This window comes from Ascidiella aspersa, chromosome 1, assembly GCF_963924565.1.
Source record: "Ascidiella aspersa chromosome 1, kaAscAspe10.2, whole genome shotgun sequence".
NCBI classification, from domain to species: Eukaryota; Metazoa; Chordata; class Ascidiacea; order Phlebobranchia; family Ascidiidae; genus Ascidiella; species Ascidiella aspersa.
This window is the reverse complement of record NC_139447.1, coordinates 29,537,448-29,564,965: the sequence shown is the minus strand read 5'-3', so window position 1 is coordinate 29,564,965 and position 27,518 is coordinate 29,537,448. Positions and strand designations below refer to the sequence as shown.

The following is a 27,518-nucleotide window of genomic DNA, read 5'->3' as shown; positions in this document are numbered from 1 at the left end:
TGTTTTGCATTACAATTAATTAGGTAAAACTCACTTCTATCTTTTCTTAGATTCCTATACTTGTTATCGTGCAATGCGACACTATTGGTGAAAGCGGCATGGTTTGGCTATACCCTTGGAATAGACACAACATATGCATATAATCACTAGGGGCTAAACAATTCTAGACAAAGCCGGAAAATCAGTTTCAAAGATTATTCTGCCACAAAAGCTCATGCAATGATGCTTTGCATCCTCAAAGTGAGCACGTAACCCATATTTAGCCGGCATGCATGTGTTGTATAGTGTCCTTACCAGTTCCTGTACCGCCGTACCATTGACGGGTTGGCTGGTCGAGTTGGCTGGACGCGAGTAGGCGACGCTGCCGATCACCTGGGTGAGTACAAGTTGGCACTGGTCGCCCGAGTAGGCCATGGGGCAGTTGCAGGTGCAGTAACCGGTTGCATTGTAGGCTTTACACGTCCCGCCGTTCTGGCACAAGTGCGGACGCGCTGCGCGGAGTACAAGGTTTGCGTCACAACTACGTCATATCTAAGTTTGTTTCAAAAGCAAAGTTTAAACAAAAAGCGAGAGTGTCTCTGATGTCATTCCCTGTTGGATTTGCCGACGATTTACACTACCCAGTCGTATAGACAATTTAAACTTCAAACTAGACAGGCCAAGACTTAGCTTAAAAAGCGAAAATACTGTTGATTTATTTTTAGAAAGTAACTTTATAATGTTTTGTTTCTTTAACAATATTCTGGTCAAATATATTCGACAAAACAATCTATAACTATGTCCTGCAAATCAGCAGTACACTTAATTTTGAGGCCCTTTATGAAAACGAGTTGGCGTCCCTAAAGTAAGCCTAATATTGGGACATAATGGTGGCCGTGCGCTGTATGCAGAATAAAATCAAGAGCCCATCTAAGTGGTCGCTGTTAACTGTAGTGTGTATATAAACCGTGCGTAAGTAGTTTGTTTTGATACGCTCAGGGTAATCAATGGCTTGTATGAATCACTTAGTCACGGGTTTACCGTTTTGACATCATGCAACTGCAATCGCACAATATTCAAAAGACCATAACAAATTCGATCGGGCAAAACTATTTGATATAACTATAGCGACAAACAATCTTCAACAAATTGCACGAAAGACTTGGTATGATCAGGTAATTACCAAGAATTCTTTTAAAGCGCCCTTATTTATATTGGTAGCCGAATTTCACAATCAATCTCTGTCATTGCTGCATGGCTATCCTCGCCTAACGACTATTCTAAGTATTGTAAGTAAAAATATTTTGGATTGATTTTCATCAACCATTGAGTACTTACTACTGGTTGTAGTTGGAATTTGCGTCGTCTGAGTTTGTCCGTGACTGAAATTAATAAACGCCAGCAGAATTGCAAAGGTAAACGTTAGTTCCATGACGTTGTCTGTAAAAAGTTCGTTCTCTTAAAAACTAGCTAAAATCGACGTCCTGTTGAACGTCCAGATTATCTATAGCCAACTATAGATCCAAATAAAGCCTCTCACAATCGTGAAACTCTTTAAGTTGGAGCCTGAAACACTGATCTAGTCTTAGCTTTCCGGGCATAGTATAGGCACTATAGCTTGCTGATGACTACGAGCGGGAAACATTATATGCGTCACTTTACCAGACGTCATCGTTTTTAAGCGATAACCGGACGCGCTATACCTTGGTTGTAAGAAAATACACGGGGAAGAACGAAACGGATTGGTGCTCATATAAGGCATGATAAATAACTTAATTACAGTTTTAATAGCAAGTCTAAATTCCCTCGGGTAATACTGGATATTTTTGATACCGAAACCTGATGACGTCTGGTCAATATAACAAGGGATTTTTGTTAAGCGTTAAAAATGCGAAGTAGATCATTTTCAGCAAGGAAGTGGCCCCGTCTTGACGTTTTTGAGTAGAATTATTCCATAGCAAACAATAGGCAAAATTGTCTTATTAAAGTTAATACATTTTTTGGAGAAAAGGCATTGTACATTTTACATAATAGCAACGTAAAACATTTGGAAGTGAAAGTTTTCACTTTTTGCGTCATAATTATCATGAGCTGTTACAAAAAGCATAAATGTAACCGAATTCTTGATAGAAATAGTCATTGGGCAGAAAATGTAACTTGATACTTTAACACTTAAAAGATTTGCAATCTCTTGTACGGCGTAAACTTTTGCCGTGTGGTTTGCGCTTTATTTGTTTGTGTAAGTTTCGGAAACAGGCCATGCCAGTTTTGATTGTTAAAAGGCCGCGCGCGACGTAAATAAACAGTCAAAGTGCGTCTGCTGTCAAAAAGCAGTCCTTCTGGTGCCCTATGAATAGCAAGCCAGGCGCAGTGCGCCAAGCACTTGTATGGCTTGCCTGGTAAACAGCGCTTTGCGAGAACAAACGATATCAATATATAACATTGCGCGTCACTGCAACTTTACGTGTTGATTAGAGAATGAGATGATTCAATTTGGCTTCGCATTGTTTTCTCCAGTAATATCTCGACCGCCCCCTATCGCATAGCTGTAAAAACTATTTCTTCCAGGTGGAGCCGCTAAAGAGTGATTCGCTAGAAACAACCACTTAAAAAAGCTATTCTGGCTCTTGTACTTCCAGTCCAATATTATACTATTATTTAGTACAGCGTTGTTAACTTCAAAGAAGGCGACCTGTACGCGAAACGTTGGAACTACAAAGGCCAGAAGAGCTTTATCAATTAATATTATGCCTGGCAGTATCATTTACACCAAACCAGGGGTGGCCAGGCATTAAGAGACCAAGAGCCGCCTTGGTTGCTTGGTTAACCGCAAAAGTTATATTTTTGCGATTATTATTCACACTGCAGGACAAGGAAAAAGATCTGAGCAAGAATAGATTCCGTAATTTTGTTCAAGAAACGTGGTAAAAACGTGACACTCTAGCCCAGGGGTGGGCTCTGTATTCAATGGAAGAGTCATTTGCAGAAAATACAATTACCAGAGAGCCTCAAAATTATTTCAATACAAAAAAGGTAAATAATGAAGTTCAGCAATAATACCAGAATTGTAATATAACAAAACGGTAATAATTAGCACAATAATAATAACGGTAATAACAAAATAACACCCAAAATATTTATGAATATCAGTCTTTTGTTTGATTTGCTAATATCTGAAACCTTAGCAATGAAATAGCGTTGACTTGCAGTTAACTAACTTCTTCAGATTAAAAAGAGAGAAACGTTCATAAACGGTACTCTTGGTAGCCTTTACATTTTTGGGGGAATTTTACGATTCGACTAGAAGAGCCACAAAAAACCTGCTGGAGAGCCGCATGTGGCTCGCGAGCCGCAGTTTGTCCACCCCTGCCATTGCCTATCATAAGTCTCGTTCGGAAATATGCAACGAAAAATGCAGAGTATTAATTCCATGAGGATTTTTGCTAAGACATATTGGGAAACTTGCTAAGACATATTGGGAAGTCAAACGAGAATTTTTTTTACTAAATATCGAAACTCAAATGCTACCTGAATGTAAGAGCCGCGTGTTTTAACCCCTTATTAAACCGAAAGCTACTGAAAATATGTTACGCTCATATAAACAAACGAATCGCAAACATAGAGAGTCACAAAATCACCCTTTGTTTACATAAATTTTCCGATTGAAAGATAAACATCTCACTGGCACTAATTAAAACTACTAGTATTTTTTACTTTTCGGGCTCCAGTTGTACTTCACTTGTTAACTCATAACGATTTATATTGGATGCACTTGTTAACTCATAACGATTTATATTGGTTATCTTCAGTTTATCACTACTTTAGCAAAATATTGAGTTTGTTGTAAACGAGCAGAAGACTCAAACTGTGCGGAGAATCATTTATAAATATATACTAACTTTAGAGCATAAGCGGGTCGTATTACCTTCTACTAATCAAATTTGCACATTAGACTGTTTGAGTAAACAAAGTTTAACCGCAAAGCGAAGTTCGGGATGTGAGGAATGCATAAAATAGTTTTCATTCGGAAAAAGATCGGCGAAGACAATTGCGTACGCCATAGTAAAAGCGTTATTAAAAAACAGACTGCATTTGCTGTGCATTGTTTACCATCGAACTACTAGATAGGATATTCTAGAACTATTTCACGCACTATAATTAATAACCTGAATAGCGAAACAGATCACAGCTGTTGAGTCACGCAGTATTTTTAACACAGCTCTTGCGCAATCAACAACGATGTGTTTCACTTTATATAGGTTCTGATATGTTAAGTACCAAATGATGCAATTTCGCAGGATTTATTTTAAAGAAGTTATTCGTAGGAGATAATTCCAAGTTATTCTAATTGACCTACAGACAAAGGTTTGATAAAACAGACAATGTGTTAACAAAATTCGTAAAACTATTTAAACCCAAACGGTAAGAAATCAGAATATTTTATTGCCAATGATCTTTGTTGTGTAATACCTTGAGTTACTGTGTAACTAAAATTTGCTATTTATTTTGGTATTATATTTCGAACAAAAGCTTGCTTTGTATATTTTTAACGCAAATCCCTTTAAAACTGTAATTAGTTTACAACCTTTCCAAGCCTTTTGGCGCAGGACGGAGCAAAAGCGCAGAAATTTGGGATTACAGAAAGTAGAAGGTGACCAGTGTTTGGAGGCTGAACTTACTTAGGACAGTTCACCTTTTATAAGAAATTGCGAGATAAACATGCTAAGGCTAGATATAGCGCGCTTGAACCGTGTCGTGTAGCTATTCCAATCATTTAGTCACCTTGTTTATTTAGTTTGCTTCCTACATGAAGTTGTACTCATTTTGTTTGCTCTACCCAAATACGCTTCACTCTTTATCAAAAACAGTTTATTTGCAAAACGAGTAGCAGTTTATGATTTAGCTCATCTTAATCTTGTTTTTAGTTTAGGTGCATCATCGCTAACCAACTTATTCATGAAAACGCAATGGTTTGGAGAATTGTTTAACCACTTTTAAACACCATTAGTGTTTAGCCTAGTGTTGTTTGACTTAAATGCTGTTAGCTGCTAACTCTTACAATTTTTACGACCATGTAGGTTTGAAATGATTAAAGTGATAAAAAAACGCCGATCTGAATCGCAAATCCTCAAGTAACGTAATCTTGTGTAGTCTTTGCTGGCTGGAAGTACTTTTTAATATAAAACGACCAAATAATTATATTTTAAACAGTTAATATTGGTTTACCAACCCAAAGACTTCGCCCAACGGTTAAACCATTGCTAATCCAATGTAATTTCGTCTTTGGGTTTTGTTTAAACAGAAAGCCAAACAGAAGAAATCCCTCTTTTCTTTTGTTCGCCGCAATGGAGAATACAGTATGTTATCCAATTAAAAGGTTCAAGGCGTCTGTCAACTGAAGTAAAGTCATTTCCCTCTTTAAAGCGTGATAGATTACAAAGCCGCATATAAACAAGTTCCGTACCAACCGATTTTCAAGATCGCTGTTTATATATTTGGCCAGCTCTGCTTGGCGGCCAGGCGCTGTCTTAGTGAACGCAAAACCGGGCAAATAGTCGTCAAGCGCATCAAACGACCGCCTGGCACAATCGACAATGGAAACATTCTAGAACAAAACTGCTTTTGTGTGGCAGTGGCGATGATCCGCCTGCAAACTACTGCATGGACGAATTTGCAGCCGAGGCTGTGTGCCAGATTTTGACAGGCCGACTTCAAATGCACAAGGCCGCCGCTTGACAAGGGGCGAATGCAAATTGGCCGTCGCCTCGCAATGGGCAGTCGCACAGAAACGGGCATTTTACGACCGGCCTTCGCAGCAGGCGGCTATATGCGGGCCGCTGCTTGTGCATGTTATTAGGCGACGTGGTTGCTATTTCGGAGTTTCCATTGTAGCAGGGAAATGAATCGCTTTTATTGGCAATCAATCGATTTGAAATATTTTGACTGATAGCTCTCTACCAAGCAAGATTTAAATATGTGTCCTTCTGATTTATAAAGGCTAGATCATTATGCATACGCAAACAGTATACATAGTTTATGTGGTTAAAATGGTAATTAGGAAATCGTATATGCTTATATTAAAACAGATTGCATTGAGGCCATTCTGAAATGGTTGTGGTGATTTATTGGGATGATTTCTCATCGATTCTAGCGATTTGTTTGCTTATAACGATAACGTGATTCATTTCCTATTGAGTAGATTATTTTAGTTTTTTGAAAACAACCAAATTGAATTTTCAAAAACTATTTATTATCGCCAGCCTATGATTAGCCTCGAATTAAAAATGTTCGAATTGAGTTGCTATTGATTGAAAGTAAATCAATTTTATTTTCCTTTAAGTTAAAGGTATGTTAGTGGAAAAGGCAACTGTTGGAATTGAAATCAGCAGGCAAACTAATGCTTCGAAACTACAAAGCTTGCTAATTTTTATTAACCGCTATCCATTATTGCAACTCTAACTTGAAATCCGAGCGTGTTTTCGTCCCGATTTAGATCCAAATCTGAAACTCTTTTGCTCACTCGCTCGGTAGCTTCCGTGTTTGTATGGACGAGTCGGTAATCAGGCGGGAAAAGACTAAACAGACACCACTCGTCAGTCTGCTGCGTGTTTGCATTGCAACTAGCGTCGAGGAAAACCGCAGAGCCGCGCGGAAGCAGGCCAGAAACGGTGAGTGACTTGTTGTTTCGCTTTTTGTCGTCGAGGGGGGCGAAGCCAGTCGTTTGGCCAATAGCCGGTTTTCCGGAGCGACTGAAAAAATGGTTTTGAAGCGTAGCGCAAAACGGTTATACAGCGCTGGAAAAGAGAAGCGAAAACCAAAGGGTCGCCTCTCGCGCGCGTAACCGGCTGCAAAAGCTAGCTTGGAACGCTCGAATGCGCGCCAGATATGCACAGGTGCGATTCGAATCCGCTTGAATTGCAACCAGCAGCGTAACTGTAGAAGTTTTCAGTGCGTTTCCAATGTCCAGTAGCTCTAAAGAATCGCTGACCGCCGTTGCGGTCATCGCTTCCGCCGAAATAGAACGAGAGAGATAGAGCGGAGTTTGACTGCCAAGAGCCGACACTTCTTTTCGTTCGCGCAGTCGAGCCAGACGGATTTGGGCGAAGGCACGAGATTCGTCAGAAGCCACTGCTGCTGTTTCTGCTTATCCGCGCCGTTGTAAGACTGCTTGTTAACAAGACTAGCAAAAGGTCCTAATGCTTTTTCTGCTCTTAGTTACAGAGCGACGTCGCTGTAGGGATGTGTGCTGTGTAGTGTAAAGTTCAGTGGATATTCTTTTTCCGGGACGGTGGCATGTGCCAAGTTCTCTACAAGAGTCGCAAGTAATTTTATCGACATGAAGGCGATTATCGAGGAAAACGAATTGTCGTACGAGAGCTTTCGGGAGACCTTTGCCAGCATAAACAAGCCGGAAACAAGTCAGCAAGGACCCATCAGTAAGTTTGCTAGAGTTGGTTTAGTTTCGATGCTTGCGGCAAAAAAACGGAAAATCAAAGGAGTATGTTTTTATCCGCAGGTTGTCGCGATGATTTGAACAAGGTACCTAGCTTTCACGCCAACGGAACCACAGCGGTATGTAGAGTTGTAAATTATTGCAAAAAGTGTATATGCGTGCGAGACTGCGTGTGTATGTTGGATATATTGTGTTGTGTGGTTGAACAGTTAATTATATATATGCATGCGCAGAACCAGAGCGATGCTATTCGAGTCCACGCTGTACAACCGGCATCATAGCTTTCAGCATTCGCGCAAAACAGAACCTGAATCGAAGTTTAACGCGGTGTCGGTCAGCGGCAATGCAGGTCAGCTGGGACATGCACATCGTGTAGTGTCACAGAGCGCCTCGTAATTCGCTATCATTTATTCATAGCTAGATAGGTCGTTTGGTTGCTTGAAAGGACAGGCAGTGCTCGGTGTTGGGTCTGCGTTGGTCCGCTGCTACCTGCCGTACGTCACGGCCCTGTTAACAAACATATATATTTTTATCCAGAAAACCAATGTTTGCTAAGTATCGACGGTGGCGATAAGAAAATAGAGGACCGTGTTCCGTTGTTTGGCCTAAGCTGTTAAGACTCCGTTGCATCTTACAGACGATTTAAAAGAGCAAAGTCGTGATTGGAAATATAAGGTTCTCGTGATAGGGCTTAGGATGAGATTGAAAGACAGTTGTACTTGTTTTTTTTTCCTTGTACAATTTTATTTGCGAGCTTCATACGTCAAATAATGATTTATATTGATTCTTCGAATAAATGCAAAACGCTTTTCCGGCAATTCATAAAAGCGTCTGAGAGGTTAATTGAAATAAGCAATCACAACTTAAAGGTCCGTCAGTTTACGTCAGGGCGGTTTAAGAGCTCTTTGAGAGACGAGAACGCTTGACCCGGATTATCTGCAGTTGTTTGTAGAAGTCGATAGAGCAGATCCGCAAAAATGTAACGGCGGGTCGGTCACCTGGACACTTTAAAAACAGCCGTCTTTTTTCCCGTCTTGATTTGTTTCTATAAAGACCCAATATGAATATTAAAACAGCAACAATGTGTATAATAGAAGCTTCTAGTAAAACATTTCCTAAATTTGAGAAGCTACAAAAAACAACGATTTAATTTACTGAGCGGACAAGTGGTAACGTAACGTTAGATTGATGAGCAGAAGGTAGCAAAGACATTCGGTCAGAGATTACAGGCATTTCGTGCCCGGCCAAGCATGTGGAATTGTTATGGGTCTGTTGTTTTTGTAGCAGCAGTGCCCACTCGCCAAGAAAAACTCGACTTACATGCCTCATCTGCACCTACGCCAAGACATTCCTTCCAAACGTTACGTCATGCATTTCTTAGAGCTGTCAGTTAAAGAACGTCGTCCTGTCATTAATGTTGGGCCCAGATATAGACAAGTTTAGCTGATTAGGGTGATTCCAGATGTCGCTAATGGCTTTTAGCCTGATCTTCTTAAGCAAAAGTAATTAACAGGGTTCTAGCTTTCCGTATTCGCTGATAAAGGCTTAATAGGTTGCGCAATAAGAAACAAATTTGTTGTGTTAGTTTTGTTTCGGTGCTGTACACAAGACAGTCAGTTTAAAATAACAGTTTCTCCGTCATGTCGTTTCTGCTCTTCAAGCAGTTAAACATGAGTTTCGACAACTATAAATTGCTTCGCCAAAGTTCAAAACCACCAGGAGTTAACCCAGTTTTTAGTTGATAAAATGCGGTGTGTATTCAGCAGCAATTAGCAATACACACGTGAATTAAGGAAATTTTATTTTTCTGACTTGCTCTTGTTGTTATATTCAATCGTTCTCCCAGGTGCTGAGCGTCGGATTTCGCCCATCGCGTTCTATTGTCAAACTTCTAACTAAATGGCCGCTTGTCGCCCAGCGTTAATCCCGGCTGATCCGGCCGATTACCGCTGCGCCCCTTAATTGTCGCCCGCGCCGCCCGAAAACCAGTTTCAAGTCGTTCGTCGGGCGGCTTTGCGCCTACGCTCGAGCCGACTATAGCGTCTCTCAGGTTCTCGGATGCGCGTCTTCCGCCAGTGGATATCCTGGCTGGAGTCCTGTGCCTGGGAAAAGCCTGAAGTGTGCTGGTGGGATTATAGGGCGCAAGTGGCAGCGTACCACGCGCGTATTAGCCAGTGCTTAAGTCCCCGCATCGGGGGCGGTAATGGCTGTTGTTGTCTGCTTGAGCTCTCAGTTGCAGGGCTTTGTGCGTTGCGTGAAAGGTGGAAGTTAGGCCGCTGTGGTAGTTCCGGCAGTCAATGTGCATTATAACCATCAAGGTGCGCACTGAGGCGCGAGTGTTTGCATAAAGTGTGACGTCATCACATTGACGTCATCACATCACATTGACGTGGCACAATTATGACGTCACAATACCATCTTTTTGTAGATTAACTTTTAGGTGTGACTTGAGCGATGTTATAGTTTTACGAAAATTAGATGACTTGCAGTGTATTCTGACTAACTACTTAGCAACTATTGGTCCCTTTTACATCCTGTAAAATTAATGCGCCGTAACGCGCGTCAGCTGATTTTCGGTCGTAAAAATCCCGCCGGCGAGAAATCAAACCCGTTCCGCCGCACTCGCCGCGCAATATCAAAACGAAATTTCCGATCGCCGCAAAGCAGGAAGCAATATCGCACAAAAACCGAATCGCTGTTTATGTTATTGCTTGGTTGAACTGGTTCGCTTTGCGGTCAATGGAACGCCGTTTTCGTGAAGGGTGTATCAATAAATCTAACCCGATCCACTGGGATTCTAAAATCGTGGCGAGCGAGAATCTATGGCCGCGACCGAGCGGAGGTGCACTTCTATGAGGCGAGAAAGGCCAATTCGCACGGCCGCTTCAGAGAGTCCGATCTGTGTTCACCGATCCCGCTTGTATGGAGCGGTGCGAAAATGAACAAAGTGGTGGGAAACGGTGTGATAATTTGTTGGACAAAATCAAGCCGGGTGCTTCAAGCGTCCGTTGAACGCCAAAGGGGTGAAATTACGAACTGACCTAGGGGTAAAAGAATACTAAACGATCAGGGTGTATAAAGCAGCATAAAACTCAAGTTGAAAACTCTGAGCTTTCATATTTCGAGGTATATACTTCATATATTGAAAGTATCCGTGGAAACAACCTCTAAGTAGAGAGAGCACTACAGCAGTGGTTAAAGTAAGCCGAAACGGTCGGAAAAAGCGTCCAGGTCAAATCAATTTTATAGGTAGGCCGCTACACGATAAATGTTTTTTTTCTACCGTTCTTTTTTTTATTTATTTGCCACTCAGTCATGTCATTTACCAAAATTTTAATTAAACATTTGCGAACAACATAAAACGATAACGTCGAGTTTCCTAAGGTTTGGTTTATTAGACGTCCAGTTATGACTTTTTGATGTCATTTATGAAATTTTAAAATTTTTTTTGTTTTACTTTCACCCCTGGTATAGAGGACAAAAAGGCCACATCATAAAAGTAGTCGTCTCTATTCATTGCGCAATCAGTAGTCGGACAGGCTTGTAAATGTATTGCGCGTCGGGCCCCGTATAACCTCGACAAAGCAAATCTGCGCCACATATCGCGCCTCCCTTGTATCAGCACATCGCACACCAGGTGTGTACACGTAGAAACTGCGCCGCTGTGAATAAAACTCGTGTCGAACAACTGCGTTCGGTGACGCGCGCGAACCCGCAACGACAGGTGAACTAGCGAGATTGCAATCGAAATGTTGCGCATGATTTTTTAGAATTCGACTGGTTGTGCAGAGTTAGGTGCCGGGGCAATTGATCAAGCGTCTGCTGAGCCGCCAATGCCTTTAAACGAGTTGTTGGACGCGTAAACTTCGTTGTTTTTCGTCTATTTGTTCTTTAAAGCCCTATATTGATATAAAATTGCGACAACAACTACACGAGCGCTATCATTCGGCACGATTGTCGCAATTTAAGAGTGCGCGCCTTGACCAAACTGTTATTCAAATTAAATCTGAATAAGAAGTGCTTCGATCTAACGTTGGGTAATAAATGTCGCACAGCCACACGAGTCGTAGAAATTTCGTGTTTTTGAAAACACCAACACCACGTGGGTTATTTTGTGTCTTCAGGTCATTTACATGTCGTTTCGAACAAAATCGCATTGCGTCAATAAGCTAATTGCAAAATATGTCGCGCCCGTATTAATTAAAACATCATGGTCGTGTTATGCCAATCGATTTAACATAGGCGCCTCAGTCGATATCTAACCTAATTCCCTAGGACTCCTGTTGTTTCTTACCGCGAGGCGCGCTTGAGGCTTTGTGATGTGGCTGTCGCGTCGTCACAATAATTTATTGCCCCGCACATATTGTGTGGCAATGTGTGTTGTTGGCGCTTGAGAAGGGTCGGTGTTGGCCAAAACTTTTCGCAGAAAACGGTATATCGAATGGCACATAGTTAACGAAAAATATGTCTTGGTAGCTCGTCAATTTAGATAATACGTTCAATGTTTAAAGGCAAATTTTTTTGCAAAATTAAATTACAAATTAAAATACTTTCACAACAAATCAAACTGAGTCTAGACAGCAATAAAGCCAACTTGTTCGTTCTTTTCGTTTTTGTTTTACTTTCTTTAAAGAAACGTTGTGTAATATTTTCAGGAATCTCCCAAAAGAACAGTAGAAACTAAAAGAATTGAGTTCGACCAAGAGGACCTGAGAAGCATGGGAGATCATGGCGCGAGCGAAGGTGAGAATTGAAATCCACAAAAGCAAATAATTACTAAAATAGCACAGTGCCCTTTTGTGTATCTATACGTTAGCTGTGTAAAACACTTTCTCTTTCCGCTTAAATATAAAATTACATCAAATGTTGTCGCACGATATTTCATCTTGCGTTGTACTCCTATGATAACTGTTTCGAAACCATACGAATCTGAATGAATTGCTACGTTTTGGATAATAGATAACAACTATAATATTTCAAATAAACAAGATGTGCAGTTTTGTTTTTTTAATGGCTATAATTTAACTGTTTCGCTATTAATAATTTACTCATAGCGAAGTGTTCACGATCTGCCACACAGCTGTATTTCATACTTAATGGCGATCCTAATTTATCGTACACCACCAGTCAATTAAAATTAATTTATTTATAAAGTACTCCAGGTTGCAACCGAATCGCAAACCTGGAAAAGTAGTTTCCCAGCCGTTTGCACAGATTTGAAACTACTCGCTGCTTTCAGTTTCACGGTCGAAACCTTGTTTGTTAAACCAACATAGCTGGGTCAATGGCCAGAACATTGCCACCCACTCGCCCAAGGAACATCGTTAGGCGGAAGTCACGCGAAAACATTTTCGATTTCGACATCAACACGCGACCGCATTAGCGCGAGTAGCGGCTTTTGTGGGTTTCGGCGAAAAGGCGTTTCTCTCACACTCCCGGGCAGATAAATAGCCAGTTTACAAGGCTTCTTTAAATGGAACCGGCGCCTTTTCTTCGCGACTTTTAGTCTTACAAACACTTAACGGAAATACGCTGGAAAAATAGTCCAGGCTTTGTTTGAAAAGGTCGTTTTAAACTCCTAAAAAATGCCGGGAAGGATACAGAAGAGAATAGTTCAAGTCGTACAAACGTGGTAATGTCCTAAAACTGACAACAAATTTGTTGAAAATAGAAACCGTGTCTTTTTTGAGCTGGCCACTTTAACTGGCCCAAAACATGCCCATAGCGAGCGCGACTAGGCCCAAAAGGGAGGAGGGGGCCAATTCCACTTTCCCACACTCTGGAAATGGTTACGTCATGTGGTGCGCGCCGCGGGTGAAGAATTGACACCGCGATATTGAAACGCGCGACGATGTGTGTGAGATGGATACAACTGGAGTTTTAACGACTCGACCCTCTGCATTGTGTTTGCTTTTCTTTTAAGTGTCCGCAAAGGGTCGATAGCCAATCAATACACAGCAAATATCTGTTTCTTCGTGTATCGAGAAAGGCAAATGCTGGCGGGCGTCTTTCCGCCTGCTCGTTTCACAACGAAGCAACTCTAATGTTATGGGCGAGATGTGCTCAAATTCGTGCCTTTGCAAAGTGTCGATTTTCAGCCTCGTTAAGCAACATATGCGACGTAATAAAATTCCATACAACCCTTGCTGTCGCTAGTGGCAATTTTGTTATGAAATCTGCCCTGTAGAAATTAACTGTTGGCTAATTAATATCGCACTACCTAATCATCGTTATACTTTTCAAAGTTCATAAATTTATTTTAATTATAGTAAAAACACTGACATGTTAGTTAAATAGCCTATTGCTCGATAAAAGTTAGTTTTGTACGCTTGCCGTTTGTCAAAAGTCGGTAATTGCGTCAATATTGCCAACGACCACCGTGAAGAAAATGCCTGGCGACGCTCGCTTTGCGAAGTGCGGGTGACAAATCGCGATTACATGCTCGAATCCGCATATTGTGACGCAGCGGTGCCAGTTGTTTGCACAAGCGACGAACGACAACCTGTCCGCTGTCAGATTAATCTTCGCCCAATGGCCGTTGCTGCTGTCTGTACGGATTGTGCTAGATGTCTAATTCATGGACGCAGCAAGACGGCGCAGTAGATTTCGTTAACTACAAGAATGAACTTTTTCGCGCACACATTTTACCAAATAGCGCATTTTTAATCATCAAGTGTTCAGTAAAAGCAAAATAGACTGACAAAGAAATGCATCGTCGTTTTCTTGTCACAAAGCAAATAATGAATAATCCAGCAAAACGCAGACAAATCGCCCATTTAAAATGACTATAGCAGTGGTTCTCAACCTTTTATGGCTTGCGGCACCCCTCAGATATAATAAACAGATTGTGGCAACACTTAAAGCTTTCTCTGTAGTTACATCACTGGAATGTCACAATGAAGGGAACTGGAACACCACACATCAACTGTGCACAACGTAGGAAGTTTTAATCAAATTTATTCAACTCTAATCCCACACAAAAAGTTGTAAGAGTTGAGCAAAATTCAGATTCTCAAAGATTCCTAAATATCCCTCGGCACGCTTGGGCATTAGAAATGGCACCGCAGTGTGCCGCGGCACCCCGGTTGAGAACCACTGGACTATAGTAATAACACAACTTATTGTACTTAACTTAACGATTCTTCAAAACACGAAAGCGTGTCAGAAAAATCAGTGCCGTAAATACATATTCCTATTGTTCAGCATTCAGCTCGGCTCCCGACCTTAGCAAGGCGTCAGCAGAAGGCAGCACCCCGACTCGACGACGCAAGCTGCGCAAAGTCTCAATCACCAAACTGGGGGAGGCCGTTCACTCGGCAGTGACGTCACGGCGGAAGAGCACTAGCCGAGGTGGGTGGCTCATTCGAACTGCTGCGAACTCCCGGAGCAATTTCGCACTGCGGTGCCATTTTTGCTTTTTGATATCTAATCAAGAGAGTGTGTAGATTATTTTCAAACATGATGTATAGCTGCCGAACGAGGTATGCTGATGATGAGTGACGCATAATATGCTATGTTATGGCGCCTTCAATTGGTCATTTGAGTGCGTCTGCTTATCGCGAATGTACAACAATGTAGTTGTTATTTCAAAGCAAACTCGGAACGTTACATTGTGATTCACACAATTAAATTTGTAATACATTGCGCGCACCTAACTTGTTCAACCATACGGTTTGATGAGTCAATAGAACTCAAAGTTTAAAAACCCGGGTGAAACAGAGAATCAGACTTATTTATTGAACTATATATTTCGCCTACACTAGCATCGTCAGTTCCTGTAAGTAAAGTGAAATACATAAACAAAGCAAAGTAATGACGGTTGAGTTTTATTGTTAATATACACGTCCGCGGAACAGTGATCGACAAGCAGAAACCTGCTGCCAATGCTTTTGGATTCCATAAAGATACGCCCTTTTATTGTGTAATGAAGCAGCATCGCTAAGCTATGTTAAGGCCTTTTGGAGTAAATGCGTGGGATAAGGCCTTTGGAGAATAATGCTTATAATGCTAGCCCATACAGAAGTAGGTATGATTTTGAACATTTCGAATAACTCTTCATTCATTTTCAATATATGTTAATGCCGTTTAAGCTGCAATCAGTTTAAATATCGAAACCCTTTTCACTTCCAGCGGACATCCGCTCTTCCGACATCTTCGGTTCGCCTAGCAGCAGCAGTAGCCTGGGATTCTCTGAGCGCCGTTTCTCCAACTGGATGTCAAACTCACTTGCTAAGAGGTTGGCCCCGTCGGAGGGAGAGTCCGCCTCCACTGATGGGGATGGAGAGAGCTCAGGGAGCATTTCCGTCAAGAGCTCGTCCTCATCTAGCGCCGGAGGCAAGCCGGCCGTCTTCCGGATTCCGGCCACCCGATTGGAAACGGCCGCTCACCGGGGATACCTGGACTGCAGCAAGAAGAAGAAAAAGAACTGGGAGAGGTAAGAGAAAAAAAACGTTTGTTGGAAAAACGTTTGTTGGATATTTGAGTAGGTATAGTGAATGCAGGTTGTTTGTCATATTCGAAAGTATTGTTTGCTACCGCATTGGGAAATCTAAATGTTAAATGTCTGTCGCTTTAAGGGCGGGAAATTGCCGACTGACTGATATAAGAAGTGTTTAAGAAAAATGTTTGTTGGATTTTCAAGGAGTGAATGCGGTGTGTTGATAACTGATTTAAGAAATTTGTGTTTATGAATACGATATGTAAATCGTGTTTAGGAAGTGGTCAAATTGTTTGCTTGTCGTTACAATGCGGTATTCATCGTCAAGTAAACAGGACCCAAATGCTGTATAAAACAAAAAACATGGTTTAGGCAAACTTGATTTTTTTCTTTTTGTCAAGATTGCAGTACACTAGAGTGTCTTTACACTTTGTGCACTTTGTCCAATTTACGTCATAATCGCGTCTGACTTTCCCAGATTCGTCGCAAAAAAACCGAATGTTGTTTTTGACCTTTTGCCCAAAATTCTTGTGATTGACTTTCATGCATCGCACTAGCAGGAACAAAGAGCTTATAAGACCAACTTGAACCTACGGCCTTATGTGTTTTATATTATCGCGAAATACTATAAGAACGTATGACGTCCGGCTTACGCATCGCTAATCCTTTTTTGATGCGTATTCAATTGGCCGCCTGAGGGTTTTCCAGGAGTTCGATGACCGAATGCAATCAAGAGCCTATCGTTCTCCGCGCCGCCGCTTTGCTTAATCCTGTCAACTCCAGCGGTATTATCTTCAACCACCTGCTTTAATTTCACCGCGCGCATAATTTGGATTACCGCTGTTATTGTCAGTTGTATAGGCCCGATCAACGCTCTCCCGTCAACGGCGCATGTGCGCACAAACAAGCTGTCGTCGCCATGTTGCGATTTGCATTAGCGGCAAGCGGGAGAAAGTGATAAGCCTCGGCCTCTCCCGTCTTGCCAGATTGTCGGCTGCGGATAACAAGACACGGCAACTGTTGGTGATAATCGTGGTTGGAGATAGCCGCAGCCGCTTACAATGGAGATAGGGGAACAACCGCAGCCGCTTACAATGGAGATAGGGGCACCATTCAAACACCGGCTACGTTTTGCCATGCTCCTCTATGAGAAAAGATAACTGTTTATTTGTTGCTACAATGCAAACACAGTAGCAAAGGATCAACGAAGAACCACAAAATTGTTAACGGGTCAGTTGACCCTGGAGGTATAAGGATTAAATCAAAGGCCCAGATGAGAAGGCCTATTTTTAAGTGCAATGTCCCTATTTTTAAGTGCCATGACCATGTCTACTTCAAACAAGGATAAACGTGTTTGGAAATAGTAGCCTAGTGTTTATCTAACTGGCCTTGTAAACCGACTCTGTTATTTTTTCAGCTGCGAACACTCTCCGTTATTGCAATGTTACTCCCGCGACAGTTTTAAGTAGCCTTCTTTCGACGAACGCAGTTACGTTTTTAAATTATTGGCCCCTTTCAGAATGTGGGGTTCATATTTTGTGCTCCATACTCAGCACTTAGTAAGAAACAGTAAATTGGACAGTTTTAAAAACGCTGCTGAAAATACATTGTGTCATGTCGTTGTAGATAAACAATGAACATGATTAGTTTTAACAACTGCTGAAGACTATAATTACCATTTAAGGTTGTGAGATTTGGGATAAAAGCCTCAAGGAAATTGTCAAACTTAGTTAAAATTAATTTAATAATACACTCTCACAAATTGGAATCTGAATACCACAACTACAACTGTCATAGTTTGTGGACAGATGTAAGACCGTTGTGTATCCCTATACTCTTTCTAATTTGCACCATGCTTAGAAAACCGCCCACATAACCACTGTGAGCTGTAACATTGATGGAAGGGCCGCTGTCGGGCAATTAGCGTCGCATATCATCCGCTAATTTCCGCCTCTTTGCTTGGAAAGAGCTTTAAGGGTTGGGATAATCCCGCAACACACAACTGAACCGGGATGAACTCATTTGACGCCGGTCGCAAGTCGGTAAACATAAGCGAAGGCGCTTTGCTAATTTCCCTTTGGGCCGTATTGCGGACGGCAGCACTTAAATCACTTTTTCGTGTCACCGATACACTTTGGCAATTTCTCGGGGCCGCGAGTGCTGTCGAAAGACAAGAAGCTGACCCAGTTTCGCGGACAAGCGCTTATTGTGCGACGGGATAAGGCGAAATCGAAACCTCAACGGGAAAAGCGCATTGTCGGGTCGCCGGCCCCGCGCGTAAGCACAGAATCGACGTTCGGGATTAACTGTATTTTCGCCTCGGCGATATCCGAACGTAAACACTCGAGCGCCGTTCAATGGCACGCCCCGGCCTGTGGGAAATCTAAACAGGGGTCGCGGCGGCAGGCCAAAGGATCGTTGTTGTTTTATAACGGGCGCGTCGAGTTCGGCGGAGGTTGGCGGCGATTCGGAACATTATGAAATGTGACCGATGGCGCGGTGACACTAAACACACAGGGTATTTTTATCAAGTGTATACACAACAGCGAACAGGATTTGCCAGGGTCTGCGGAACGGGTAATTATATACAATGGACAAAGGGTAACAAGTAAACTACCGTTTAACTCCCCCTATCCCTATGTAAACTAGAGCTGTTGCACATGCATGCTCCTCCTCGATAGGGCGAGTGAAGAGCAGGTCTAAACCAAAATGATTTACTCTTTTTTCGTCGCCTTTAATTTTTATGTAAGCAATATACCAGCCCTAAGGTTACTGAGACCTCGAAGCAGTTGCCAAAAAAATATATTTCAACTTTGCCGGGAACTGCTTTTTTTTGTGGTCAAATTTTTGCACTATTTACCTCGTTTGTTTTACATATGTGATAACAAACAACAATCCAACCTGAGTTTGCCAACCGGCAAACACCATCCTGCAAACGAAATTCAATATAAAACGTCGCGTGGCTAATTAAAAAGGCAACAGCCTTTCATTCCTTCGAATATTCATTGATTTACCGCCTGTCAATGATGTGTGTTCCTTAGCCGACGTCACAACGCAAACGAAGCAGCGGCTGAAAACGACAAGCTGCCGTCGACATACTTGTTATCTTGGTCGGCGACGCGCGACATTATTTATTTAAGGGCATCCCACCAGAAGCCTTGTATCTCGGGCTTCGGTTAAATTCGGATATTACGTAACCGCGACCAGGCAAGGTTGATATACACGGTTTACTACTTGGCCGTGTTTTGCTTGCGGATGTTGTTTTATATCGCAAACTTTTTACTACCAACAAATAAAACTCACAGTGTAAAAACCTGAGTAAAACCAGGATCGGCCTTTTTGTTTAAAGGAATATATATTTCGCCTATACTGGCATCGTAAGTTCCTATAAGTAAATTACATATACATTGCAAAGTAATAATAAACTGGATAAAAATGTCAAAAACATTTAAAAGCAGTTTTTACTAAAAGGGTCGCCTTCGGTTATTCACATGCTAAATAAATGGCAGAAAGGCCAAAAGTTGATGAATTACAATGTAACCCTGAAGAGATAAGTGTTTATTCTACATTATATTTTTTTATTACGTTAAGTAAAAACTTCACATGGGACCGCTTTAAATAAACTTGGAAATAAACTCCGTTCAACTGCTATAGAAATAAAGTGACTACAACATTGGATCTATTCATTAAAAATTAATACGAGCTTTCACATCTACAAGACACCAAAATGAAACCACATTTTAAACCACATTTAAGTTTCTGGATTACCGTAAGGCGTAAGTGAACAACGCGCTTACGTTTAGCAAAGTTATGAGATTTAGTGCAAATATAGCTATTATTTTAAATCACTATATTTTGTCGACAAATTAGTCTTAGTGTTCTATTTGATTTCGGCGGGCTTTACAAAATCCCAAACTTAGTTGGCTTACAGTACCTTTGTTTATGTTTAGTTTGACTTCAATCGGCCTAATAGAACCCATGAGCCTTTGAGTCATTAATGGTAATGGCCGTGTGCTTTGGCAATATTGCACGGCTACGTCTTGCAAGCCTAAGTCATCTGAGGTCGGGGCTATTTAAAGCTCTTCAGAAACGATCATTGACCTTTTGCGACACAAAAGCCGAAAACGCTTGACATATCACTTGGACAGTAAAAGGTCAAATGTTTCCAGCACATCACGTTAAGGCACTTGTTTGGCAACTTATTGGACGCCAAAGGTTATGTGTATCGTTGCCAGACTGACCACATATATGTTTATGTCACAACTTTCTGTCTACCTGATAGTTGATAGTTTCACACTTGATGTCCACGTCAGGGACACTAAGATATGCTACTTGCAGATATTTGTTTAATTAGGTTTTTTAATCACGATGACAAGTAGCTGCATTTTGGGCATTTGAGTGATTTAGTTAATGTGCCAGCTTAAACATAGGTGTATTTGACGTGACGTATTTTATACCGTTACAAAAACTCAAAATTAGTGTCGTCCTTATTCGGTTATGTATTTATTCGTATATCTAAAATTAGCATAATCAAAATATAATGCGGAACTCAACCAGGCGACATATTAATATTAATATATGATATTATTGTGATGTGAATAAAATGTATATATTTGTATGACTGCTCTGCTTCTGCATACAACAATATATACAAGTCCGTTAAACCTACAAACAATTAAAGGCGAATTTTTTTTTTAAATTAAACATCTCGAAAAATGTAAAAACCAAACAGGTTTAAATTATGTTCATGTTTATGATTTTTACTTCAATTTTTAATCGAATCCGCTTTTACTTTCAGGTTCTGGTGCGTGCTCCAGGATTCGTGCCTCTACTGTTACAACACTCCACAGTCTGACGTCACCAGAGACGCGGTGCTGCTACGTGGCTATGACGTCATCGCCAACGTAACCGACCTGAATCGGACCCGTTTCGTGTTCCGGCTGCAACAGAAGGTAGACAAAGCACTTCTAAAATGCAATTTATAATCGTTTTAAACTAGCTTTGACTTTAAGAAATGTTACATGCTACCCTATTATTTATTCTATATTTACTTAAACTGTAATAATCTGTATAGCGTCGTAGTAATGTTTTTCGCGTTTCGTTTGTGGTGACTCTTTTTTCTGTGTAGTACAATGTCTAATGGTAATTTATAACAACGTTGGATCCAGTGCTATTGTAAGTTAGGGCTTCAGTTATTTTGCCATTTTTAAAACGGTAAACTTGGCTCCATTTTTAAAGCAATATAGAAGGGAATTTAAATGTTTAATTGCTATTTTTTTTCGTTTTTTTCCAGGGAGTCCCGACCCTCCACTTTGCGTCCGACAACCACCGCGACTTTTTGCTCTGGGTCGGAACAATCGAGAAGGAAACGAGGAGGGTGATTTCCCCGCCGATCACGTGAGTCGCCGCGGTTTTGTGTAAATATACCGAAAAGCACCGCCGAGACCTTGGTCTTCACCAAGCTGGCAGAATCTTGCCAGCCTTCTGGTGACAAGCATTTTTGGCGAAAATTCTTCGGTTTTTGGTCGCGCCCCTAAACTTAAATGATATGTTCGCCTAAGGAATGTTTGAACCTTGCCATGTTTTGGCGATAAACAAGGCTATTAAGTACATTGGACAACAAAACGTAGCGCCGAAGGCGCGAAAATTTTTGGACATTAAGTCATTAACTAATACATAAGGGACATGTGAAGGTACAACCTTGGGCCTAGGGGTATACGTACATGTCTGATTTTCTTGCTTTAAAAGTGGTATATAGATAATCTGTTTTTAGGCAAATTTGTGTGAAAACGTGCTGCTCAAAACCAGATTGAAAAGCATGAAAAAATATTCTTTGGATAAATTTTCAATCTATATTGCTCGAAATAATGATATTTTTAATAAAATTTAATAAAAATTGTCACAGTCACATTGCAACATGCCCCATAGTATGCATATTCCCTTTGGGATAGATTTGTTGAAAACAAAGACACATAAACCTTGCAAAAGCAGGCTAAAGGACGCGTGAAGCGCGAAATTTTTTTGCATTTGCGTGATTAAACAACCAAAAATATACTTTAGGGCTAGGCCTTAGGTGGAGAAGCATAGCCTGGTACATCCTTAATATGCCGATGCGAATGTTATACCTGTACATTTAACAGGAATGGGGAATTCAACTTAATATAGAAGTACTTGCCAATTCAAAGCAAAACTGCCAACACGTAACAATTGTATGATCAAAAGTGTATACTTTTTAAAATAATAAACAATCTATATGCCTTACACTGGCTTTTTCTAACCAAACAATGTGCTTCACGCTACCGTAACTTTTTTTTAAATAACACAACAAAATGAATTTCTGCCAATTGTAGTGTGGTATGTTATTACATACTTCCACTGTTTAAAAATATATGTGATTAAATATGTTTGGAAACAACCACAAGGTATTTTGTAAATTGGATGCTGGAAAAAAACTTTTAAAAAAAAAATTTAAAAAAATAATTTTTTCAATTTTATTTTATTTTTTAATTTTTTCAATTTTAGTTTTTTACACCAATTACTTCGGTTTTCTGGCTGATTCTTCGGCCGACATAGTCGCCAAGTCGCCAGCATTCTGCCATACTGGTCTTCACTTTAATGAAGTCTCAGGGCCGGTTGTGGGGATAAAACTACAAAAATATTTTCGTAATTGTGATACTGATCACCTTTTCATTAACGGCTAAAAATGTGCCTGTATGTTCAGGTAATGGTTCTTTAGTTCGGTACCCGGGGCTCGTTTGAAGTTTTACTGTATGTAACTATCAGAATTTGTCTACTGTTTTTCAACCTATCTGCAGCTTTTTGTTGTGGACCTTAAGGTTTAATGTCACAACAGATGGGTCAACTCTCATGACGTTGTCTCATATCGAGATTAGGTTACTTACGCTAGAGTCGCAATTCTGTTTTGTCGTAAAATCGACTTTTTACAAGCACGCGATAACTACATGCCACTAAAAAAGTTATGTTTTATTAAAATCTACAGAAATGAACCGGAAACGCTGGAGATTCCTCTTAAAAACGCTCCAATCAGCAGGCACAGAGCGAGTATGCCATCACTCTCTGCTCCGTACAACCCATTACCTAACCAAAAGCAATCAGCTGAGGTAAGCAAATAGGAATAAGTTAGAAAAAAACAACATATTTGTTAATATAGATGTAAAAACAAGTAATCTTTGAAAAAACTCATTGTTTTATGTCCTGAACGGTAAACAGGACTTCATGGCTGAGTAAACTTATATTTGGCAAGACAGTATTCTTTTCTGTGTTAAAAATAAAATGACAAAATACTAAAACTTTAATGTGTATAAAATATTAAATATTCAAGGGCTAAGTTCGATGCTAATACTTTCTGTTTTTAATCATCAATACACGGTGTTCAATTAATATTAAACACTATTTGAACTTAAAAACACCCAGTTTATTTTTCATCTTTATCCAGAAGGCACAAGGAAAACAACTTATAATGGAAAAGCTCTTATGCAGCCAACGACCATTTAATTTTTTGAATCGCCATATTTCCTCTTTTTAAAGCCGAATATCGCTCGGTAGTTTGCACAGAAAATAAGGAATAATAAGCGTAACATAATCGTCTCACTTTCGGCATATTTAGATGATAGACGCCTTATTTTATCATCTCCTTTGTAGCACGCCGTTTCGCAAGACAAACTCGACCGCGAGCTGGCGGAAATGCAGAAGCGCAAACTGCTCCGCGAGATGTCGCTGCAGCGCAAGCTGATCGCCGAAGAGCAGCGGCTCCTGGATAAGGTCACCACCACCGACAGCTCTTCATCCGCGCCATCGCTCCATCATTCCTCGAAAGACTCAATGAGAAGTCCGCCCACTAGGAGAGTGTCACGTGACGAGGTGAACGACCACTACGAGCGCGCCCGAGACGAGGAAGAACTGAAAGTAGCAAAGTTCCTTACTTTTCTTAACAGGTTCGTCTTGTAAATTAAGTTTTAATATTTCTTTCAATAAATTAGATTTCATTTGTTTTTGTGATTCTCTTCGTTTCTTGGTTTGAAATTTAGGTTAGTCAATCGGAACACAAAAACAATCCCTATCCATTTATCTGAGGTACATAACTCCATTTTAATTAAGTCGTAACTTATGTTGTCGTAGTTCAAAAGTTTATACAGAACGAAACATGTTCACGCTCAAAACATTGAAATATATACTCTAATTAAATAAGCGGATTTTTCTGTCACTATCAGAGTCTTAAAAATAGTAAAAAAAAACATTTAATTTGGATTTATCTCTGTGTCATTGTTTCGCCCATCATTTCGAAAAATATTTTTTCTGTAGTTAAAGAAATACAAAACGTTCTCACTCACCGCAAATACCCACGATTGGGTAATATTTAGTGGACTTCAAGTTGCGCAAAAATCATTTAGATTGAACCTGTTCTTGTACCGGCATTTTATTTGGCCCACCAAGTAACTACAAAAAACGCTGTTTGCGGTGTTTCCAACAGACGACGAAACTCGGCCCAGCTGAAAGTCGACCAGTTCTCCAAGGACCTGGCACCAAAGAGCGGCCGACGTCGTCGCGACAACCACTTCCACTTCTCGGCGATGGAGGCCAGACTCCGCGAGATGCAGGAAGCGCTGTCCAAGATCGACCGGGAGTTTGCTGAGGAGGAAGCAAACAAACTGGTGAGTGCAGAAGCTTCTGGATTAGTGCAAATTAAGAAAATTATGTAATTCCCAGCGCACAACATGGAGGCCGCGGGGTTTAAATGGATTGTAACATAAAACGTAGAAAAAGCTATCGCAGACTAACAGAATCTGTCGATTAATGATGCAAGCAAGGCAGGCCAGAAAAACAACTGCAGTAAGGTTTAAACTCGGGACATACCGGGACCGTAGCTCTACCAAATAAGCTACACAGGCTCAGAGGGGAGCGAGTCGAGAAACAACCATACGCCTATGTTTGCTACATTCTGTTAGTATAAGCAACTTTAGATTGAAGGGTAGCAACACTACCGTATAATTTAATGAACACATATGCGTGTGTGTCTTTTATAACATAAAATGTAATGTCGAAATTGATAGAAATTACCGTTTTTCGCTAATAAGCAAAGGAATAAAGTAATATGGTAACTTTATAATCTGGAAAAAGTAATGTGTTAACTTAATTCACGTGTTTTATTCTAAAAAGCGTATGAGAACTTGACAGATTTACAGTTTTTTACTGAAGCATTTTACAAATTTGTTAGAACCGCAAAAAAATAAATAAATATATAATGCTTTCCTTTAAAAATCCGAAAAAAATTAAACATGGTAAAGCTCTATTACTATATGCTATAAGAAGAAACGTCTTCGAAAGCATAATTTACATAAGACTGCATCCTTTTCCCCTTGTAAAGCGTTGTCCCTTTTAATTTAACAAATTTTGTAAAATTTAATTGTTTTACTAATTAAAAATTTGCTTTCTTTATATTACCGTTTTTATATTCTTCAGCACAACCTGGAAAAGCTGCAGCAGAAGCGCGACCTCGAACTGGTAATCCTCGAGCAGCGGGAGACGATCGACATCATGCGGCGACATCAAGCCAAGGGAGGCAGCCACAGGAGGCGCCATACACTCGGCGATGTCCTATCGCCTCTGTCGGGCCGATCGCTTCACACTTTGGGGTCAATCGACGAGCTCTCAAGCATCTCGGACGATCGAGCGTCTTCGTCCACTTCAAATAGTTCTGTTTCCGTAAGTTAGAAGTTCTGTCGTTAGTCTGCTTCAAAGAAATTTCACCAGAGTAGGGTTACTACTGGGGACTGGGGTTCATCTTTTGCGTTTTGCATATTTAGAAAAAATGCGAGACGGAATTTTCATCCTTTTTCTACTGTTTTGAGCTTTATATAGATTGAAAACAATCGTTTGATTAAATTGTTCAACTTACAATTTATCCATTCATTTAATTGCTGATCTGTGAACCCAGTTATATTCTTTTGTTACAATTGTCCTGATTACTAATATAGACAGTATTGGGTTTACTAGCATTCGAAATAAAAACATTAAACTAAAAACCCTACTCAATTTTTATTGACATTTTGCAGGTTACTTGACGCTTGGCTTTTCAGTAAAGTGATTGGCAGAAATACTTGCTTTATTGACATGTTAGAAAAATGTCTTGCATGTTTAAATATAAAATAAGTTGTTTCGTTTGCCAGCCGTTGATTGTAAACAATGTCAGACGGACAACATGAAAACCAAATAATCAATGGAGTCTTACTTAAACCGCTTCAATCTTTCTATGCACAGGAGACAAACGGCGTGTTAGAGTATTCCCCAACAAACAACAGCCGCCACGTCACTCCGCTCTCGGTGTCCACGCCACTAACCAGCAACAAGAGGAACAAAAAAAAGAGCGATCTTCCGGCGTCATCCGTCCTCCAGCCTCATCCCGGAACCGATCCACGTGGTGGGAAGAGGCTCCTCTCTAACGACGGCAACATGAGCTCGGACGCAGACAGCGGCTTCCAGCAGTCCCGCTCCTTGGAGGACTTGGATAGCTACTCTGGAGGACTTCCTGGGATCGTCATCTGCGAGCCGGCCCCGGTCCGGAGCGCTCCGGACGGGAAGGATGACTTTGCGTCCGTCGTGGATGGGAGAAGATCAACAACCTCAACGTCGTCGGAAAGGGCAGCGCAGGAGGACATCAGTGCCGACATCTTGGCGAAAATCGAGGTAATTGTTTCTACTTGCATATTCCAATGGATGATTGCAAACGTATTTTGCCAACTTTTTTATGGTTAAAAAAAAATTAAATTGAATAAATACCGACTCGCATAAGGTATACAGTTTGCTATAAAACATAGTGTGTTTGTTCTGCATTATTGGCTAGTGTCTTTATGATACCCTGAGCTGCATGATACTTAAGCCCTAAACTAACTGTAACTTTACGTGGGTTGAACTCCTAAGTGGTATGTACATTACCTTACATACATTTGCTTATTAATGCAGATTGTAGGCATTGCTTTAACCAAACGAAATCGTCTTTTCTTGACACACATTTTTAGGTATATGATGTGGGAATTTTCTATTAAAAAAACTTAATTTGAAGGAAGTACGAACAGGATATGTGTTGGTTTCGATGTTGTTTTTAATATTAACGTCTTTCAAACCCACAGGACTTCGAAGCCTTTGCCCGATGTAAGCTTGGTAAAGCGTGAAGCGAAAAAAACGAAAATGATCTTCGATCTTCTACCCTCAATATATAGTTCCCGTTACCTGTTCGTCTTATACTGATTGTTGCTACAAAAAACGTCTTCGGAAAATAGATCCGTGATCCGACGAGGCGACTGTTCTTTTTAAGTCGGTATTACCGAAAAACACTGAGCTTCAGCGTAAAACTTTGTGAAGCGTTTGCATATTACGAAATTTAGCTTGATTACCTTTTCGATCTCATTTTCGTTTTCACAAATCGTCTGGTTATAGAATCTAGTGAAAAATCCACACATGTTGTTTTATGGGGTATTTGTGCGGTCGCCGTATCCAATATGTAACAGTTTGTTCAATATTTTATTTATGCAAACCTCGGTTGGTGGTATGTTAACACCAATAAATATCGCCCCTGTGTGTTTTTTTGCCCACGCAGTTTTGCAAGAGCGCGAAGTTTATTTTTTGATCTTG

The 27,518-nt window shown here is 40.7% G+C and overlaps 2 protein-coding genes across 2 annotated transcripts in view; one reads left to right on the top strand and one right to left on the bottom strand.

The window, feature by feature from the left end:
- The window catches only part of LOC146169646 (uncharacterized), a 15,905-nt gene extending 8,588 nt beyond the window's left edge, over window positions 1-7,317 (bottom strand). Inside the window, exons 1-3 of the mRNA XM_083386691.1 lie at window positions 7,199-7,317; window positions 6,415-6,728; window positions 295-491 (exon numbers count right to left, since the gene is read on the bottom strand). Coding sequence (XP_083242817.1) covers window positions 295-491; window positions 6,415-6,728; window positions 7,199-7,317 — 630 coding nt within the window. The remainder of the gene's footprint in view (window positions 1-294; window positions 492-6,414; window positions 6,729-7,198) is intronic.
- Window positions 7,286-27,518, top strand: LOC146169645 (uncharacterized). Its single transcript, XM_083389941.1, has 13 exons — window positions 7,286-7,415; window positions 7,496-7,551; window positions 12,088-12,175; window positions 14,636-14,786; window positions 15,600-15,866; window positions 20,668-20,821; window positions 21,163-21,266; window positions 22,870-22,990; window positions 23,532-23,824; window positions 24,361-24,541; window positions 25,350-25,592; window positions 26,148-26,573; window positions 27,017-27,518. The coding sequence occupies exons 1-13, from the start codon at window positions 7,316-7,318 to the stop codon at window positions 27,056-27,058; spliced, it is 2,226 nt and encodes a 741-aa protein (XP_083246067.1). The 5' UTR covers window positions 7,286-7,315; the 3' UTR covers window positions 27,059-27,518.